Here is a 6,000-nt window from a genome sequence, read left to right as displayed (position 1 = left end):
GCAGCAATAATGGGTGTAAAAGAACCATATTACGTAGCTTGGTTGTTTATGTGACTGCTAAAAAAATAAATCAAACAAGAAACGCTCGTCAGATAGAAAATATTAATAACGTTTAACGATAAGAACCAGATGATCTATGCATGTAGCCCAAAACAGTGAAAGTGTGTCGGACGACGTAATTTAAAAGCAATTAACAACACGAGAAATGGCGCGGCAGAGGCCGACGCGTATCCCCACGCCGCATTTTTAACCCAGGGGCGCCACAGGGTTGGTAATGGGGCCATGCATAGTTGAGATTGACCGTATTGTCATAAGAGAAGTTCAGTATCAATTAGAAGTAAATTGTAGAAATGATGAAATTATAGTAAAAGGCAATTTTGGATGGGCGTGGCCTATGTGGGCGGGGTGCCCCAGGGTTGGTAATGGGGCCATACATAGTTGAGATTGACCGTATTGTCATAAGAGAGGTTCAGTATCAATTTGAAGTAAATCGGTGTAGAAATGAAGAAATTGTAGTAAAAGGCAATTTTGGTTGGGCATGGCCTATGTGGGCGGGGCGCCCCAGGGTTGGTAATGGGGCTATGCATAGTTGAGATTGACTGTATTGTCATAAAAGAGGTTCAGTATCAATTTGAAGTGAATCGGTGTAGAGATGACGAAATTATAGTAAAAGGCAATTTTGGGTGGGCGTGGCCTATGTGGGCGGGGCGCCCTAGGGTTGGTAATGGGGTCATGCATAGTTGAGATTAACCGTATTGTCATAAGAGGGGTTCAGTATCAATTTGAAGTGAATCGGTGTTTAAATGAAGAAATTATAGTAAAAGGCAATTTTGGGTGGGCGTGACCTATGTGGGCGGGGCGCCCCAGAGTTGGTAATGGGGCCATGCATAGTTGAGTTTGACTGTATTGTCATAAAAGAGGTTCAGTATCAATTTGAAGTGAATCGGTGTAGAGATAAAGAAATTATAGTAAAAGGCAATTTGGGTGTGCGTGGCCTATGTGGGCGGGATGCTCCAGGGTTGGTAATGGGGCCATGCATAGCTGAGATTGACCGTATTGTCATAAGAAAGGTTCAGTATCAATTTGAAGTGAATCGGTGTAGAAATGAAGAAATTATAGTAAAACTGCAATTTTGGGTGAGAGTGGCCTATGTGGGCGGGGCGCCCCAGGGTTGGTAATGGGGCCATGCATAGTTGAGATTGAACGTATTGTCATAAGAGAGGTTCGGTATCAATTTGAAGACAATCGGTGTAGAAATGAAGAAATCATAGTAAAATAACCTAAAAAATGAGTGAAAATCTCTGAACCGTCCCCGCCCCAACCCCCATAACTGTTGACCCAGGGGTCAGATCAAAATTCCAAATAGTGCAGGGTCGCACATATGCTCATAGCTACCATGTGTGTAAGTTTCAAGGTTCTAGTGCTTATAGTGTAGGAGGAGATAGTGGCCAGGACGGACAGACGGACGGCAGAGATAACCACAATCTCCCCACGCTTTTTCAAAAAGCGTGGGTATAATTAATTGTGCACCCGATTGAATGCAAAAGCTTTTTCATCAGCACGCGTTTGTAAATATTCATTTGATGTTTTGCCTCGCGGTCGCCCAAAACTTTCGCGCAAACGTTTGAACGACTCTAAATCAACGTATAATAAAAGTAAAATTGTAAAAGACAAATAATAAAATAAATAAGTTAAATCTGCATTTGCATTTGAAGGCGAAGAGTGTGTTAAATAATTTTCTGCCGGTCTTCAATAACCATCCAAACATTCAAAGAAACAACCAATGCCGACAAAATCATCTTATACTTGTATAGAATTATTAGCTTTTACTCCAATAAAACAAGAGATGGTTGTGAAACATATATGTCTCATCTTCGTATTTTCGACAAGTCTTCTGTATTTTTGTGAAGTCCGCTTTCAACATTCCCGGTATAGGTTTCACTATTGTCGAATGTATGTGCGTACGTGGGTCATTGTGAGTGTGCGTCCACGCGTATGTGGATTGAAATTATTTATCATTCATCGTCTTAGAGATAAGAGGTCAATTTTGGACATAAAACATCTCGTTCGGATTATACATAACTTCATTATTCACCATTATTTTTAACTAACTTACCATAAATCTTGGAGCCTTTGTGGCATTGGCAATAGAACTGCTAAAAAATGCTGAAAACTATCAAAAAATCAAACCACAGTGATTGTTTAAAACTTAATTAAAACACCCATATCGATTTAGACAATATATGTAATAAACATACCAGAAACAACAAATCCTCATTCAAAAACGCAACGGAAAAACTATTTTTTTCCGCGGGCAGTACGGCAACACACGTAGTGCCATCTAGAGTACGTGGGCAACTGTAATAATAAATGACTGCGATTCAGTCTAACCTTACAGAACACTCAGTGGGCTAAACAAATTTAAGTGTAATCAATTATTGAAAAAATCCCTGAAAGACTTTCGTTGTATCTTTATCCGTATTTATATAATTATGTTGTGTCTTTTATATCTGTTGACTGTGTTTGGTTACCGGTGATAGGCAGAGCCTTCATTTATATTATGTTATTCCGATTACTCCCTATCAACAGAATATGTCTGTTTGTTGTATTTGTGTCCTCTTTTTGTTACGCATATTATTACTTGTGCCAACGCAGGGTACGAGGCCTTTCGAAAACAATTGTGTTTCCATGGGTCTATTGGTATCACTTAAAGGGGCCTTTTTACGTTTTGGTAAATTGACAAAATTAAAAAGTTGTTTCAGATTCGCAAATTGTCGTTTTAGTTATGATATTTGTGAGGAAATAATAATACTGAACATTAACCATGCTCTCAAATATCCTTTATATGCATCTTTTGATGATTTGAAAACCTGAAAATTATAAAGCGTTGCAACGCGAAACGATTGAATAATTTGGAAAGTTCTGTTGTCGTCGTTATATTTTGGGAAACTACGAGGACTGCTAATATAACTAAAAATACATCCGGTTATAGCATGAGCACGGATGGTCGAGTGGTCTTATCGGGAGACTTTTAACTCCATGACACAAGGGGTCAGTGGTTTGAGGCCAGTTGAGGGTTACTTTTTTCCGTTTTTAATTCCATTCTTGTTTCTTTTACTGGAGATTTTAAGGTCCAATGTTTAAATGTATAAATATAAAGCATTTAATGGCAAGCTTCAATACATGCCAAAATCTGTGAAAAGGCCCCTTTAAGTTAAGCTTTAGTCTTCCACATGTAAGATGTTCAGTGGATTTGGTATATGGATGATACGGACTATGGACTATACGGCCCTGATTATACGGCCCAGATTTGCGGATCATACGGCCCAGGTTTGCGGACTATGCGGCCCAGATTTGCGGACCATTCGGACCATATGTCTTTACGCCATGTAGATTATTTTAATACACGAAATACTACACTGCTTAGTATGCCATGATACTGTACATCTGTTAAAACTAAAAACTGATAATGAAACGTTTGTGTTCATGAATATTTTAATCAAGTTATTAATATTCTCATATTTGTAACTTATTTTAATCGTGTCACCAAGTATTTATTTAAACAGTTTGCATCACGCAAACATGCACTTTCATGGATTAAATCTATTTAAGTCGCGTTTTGCGAAAACTGGGTTTAATGCATGTGCGTAAAGTGTCAGCCCAGATTAGCCTTTGCAGTCCGTACAGGCTAATCAGGGACGACACTTTACGCTTTTATTGTATTTTTAGTTTCAAGGAAGTCCCTCCTTACCGAAAATAAAGTTTAGGCGGAAAGTGTCGTCCCTTATAAGCCTGTGCGGACTGCACAGTATAATCTGGGATTACACTTTACGCACATGCATTAAGCCCAGTTTTCTCAGAACCGACTCATTTTTATAAAATTGGACATTGGTACTTTAAAAATTATTAGATGCAGATTGGTGACAACGTTAACGTAAATTTCTTACATCACTTAAATATTTTACAGAAAATACACATGTTTCTATCTTAAAAAAATAAATGCAAACAACACATGTTTTATCTATGTATCTTTATAAAACACGATTTTATAACTAAGCAAAAAAAACTATAGTGGATTTCAACCTTTCCCATTTGGTCATTGCTCTTTACACTACTAAAAATTATTTTCGGCTCACCCGAAGACAGCCGTGCAAAAACAAAATGAAACGGTGGATGCTCTTTACCAAGGCATATATGCCTTTTTGATAATTTATGCTTATATGTTGAAGAACAGATTGATAAATAAAATGCTTATAAATGAAACAATGGAAAATATTTAAATTACAATTGTAATACCAGTTTTCAAGGAAAATATATGGAAAACACTCATCATTGTTTGCATAGAAACAGATTAAAATTTTAACGACCGACTATGTTAGTTATTAAAATCTAGCAGCTTTGTGTTGTCGGGCTTATAGGATCACTGTTTCAAAATAATTATTCAACTGAAACTAACAGATAATCATATGTGTGCCATTAATTTTATCATTTTCAAGGCTCTGAACGTGTTGACAAGCAACCTATTTGATAGTGAATAGTTACATGTACTGAGAAGAAAACTCAGATCCCAAAAATGACAGAGGCAGTTCCAAGGGGTCAGATGGGTCCTGGACCTGCCACCATGCCTGCTGTGTCATGTTTTGAGTTCATCCTGAATGAAAAATTACTAGAAGAACATCTAAGGCAGGAAAATCCAGGTAATAATAACATCATTTTTATTCAAATTTGTTTTTACATATTTTCAATTTCTTCATATTAAAGAAAAAAAATAACTTTATACTGTGACATAGGTAGCAAGATAGTTTCAAAAAATCTTGAAACAAAAACTTTCCCTTAAAGGTAGTAAAAGATCTTTTTATCCCCATGCCAAAAGTGGAGGGATATATACATGTAGAATTGGCACCTCCTTTTTAGCCAAAATAATATTTGTTTGTGACTTAATTCAGACATACTGGGTTTTGTCCATAAGTAATCACTTGTTTTTCAGACAATATTTTTTACACACTTTTTAACAGATTTCTGCCATGTTTTTGCTTATCTGGTGGCCCTTCGATCATGTGTTTTTACAACCAGATTAAGATCATAAAACATTGCAGATGAATGCCTGAGGTCAATTGACCATGACATTGGGGCTAATCGGTAGATTACCATATATACCCGTAATAAACAATGGTTTTACCCAACAGCATTTGAAATGATATAGTTTTTAGAAAGCAGTGTTTTTATTTTTTTCAAACAAACAGAACAGACCTGTTTTCTTGATTTTCTGACACCTGTATTTTTTATTCGCCCGTTTTTTTTAAACGGGACGTATTATAGTTTCACCCTGGGCGGGGCGGCGTCCACAGCAGTGTCCGCTCTATAATTCAAATAGTTTTCATCCGATCTTCACCAAACTTGGTCAGTTGTGTCTTGACAATATCTAGGTCAAGTTCGAATATGGGTCATGCCGGGTCAAAAACTAGGTCACGGGGTCACTTAGTGCATTTCAAGGATAAAGCATGGTGTCCGCTCTCTAATTGAAGTAGTTTTCACTTGATCTTCACCAAATTTGGTCAGAAGTTGTGTCTAGATGATATGTAGGTCAAGTTCAAATATGGGTCATGCCGGGTCAAAAACTAAGTCACGAGGCAGGGCCCTCAATCTATCAAATCTGCCACCGAATTTCGGCTGCAGTCCCCCACCTGAAAAGTATATTTTTTCCCCCAAAACTGATTTTTTTCCCCCTCAGAAAATGTAAAAAAAATATTTAAAAAATAGCTGATTTAAAGTTGAAAATTGACTCCAATATAGTCCTTACGAAAAAGAAGTATTGTTTCCAGTTACCCGACCGATCCTGTTTTTTAACCGCCGATTTAAAAGTTTTTTTTGTTATAAAATCCGCGTCCGAATTTTATGTCCCAAATTTACGCAACTGCGGAAAGCGTCTGAATCGTTCAGAACTTTTATTTTTGTTAATGTTTTGTTTCATTGACATTTATTTTAATCAATAAATGCTTT

The 6,000-nt window shown here is 37.1% G+C and overlaps 1 protein-coding gene across 1 annotated transcript in view; it reads left to right on the top strand.

Annotated features, from left to right (window-relative positions):
- Nucleotides 1–4,124: 4,124 nt before the first annotated feature.
- Nucleotides 4,125–6,000, top strand: part of LOC127845739 (integrator complex subunit 8-like) — a 71,215-nt gene continuing 69,339 nt past the window's right edge. Inside the window, exon 1 of the mRNA XM_052376849.1 lies at nt 4,125–4,697. Coding sequence (XP_052232809.1) covers nt 4,574–4,697 — 124 coding nt within the window. The 5' untranslated portion in view covers nt 4,125–4,573. The remainder of the gene's footprint in view (nt 4,698–6,000) is intronic.

This window comes from Dreissena polymorpha, chromosome 9 (assembly GCF_020536995.1).
Source record: "Dreissena polymorpha isolate Duluth1 chromosome 9, UMN_Dpol_1.0, whole genome shotgun sequence".
In the NCBI taxonomy this organism is placed as follows: Eukaryota; Metazoa; Mollusca; class Bivalvia; order Myida; family Dreissenidae; genus Dreissena; species Dreissena polymorpha.
Note: the sequence above shows the minus strand (reverse complement) of the source record. Positions and strands in the feature narration are given on the sequence as shown.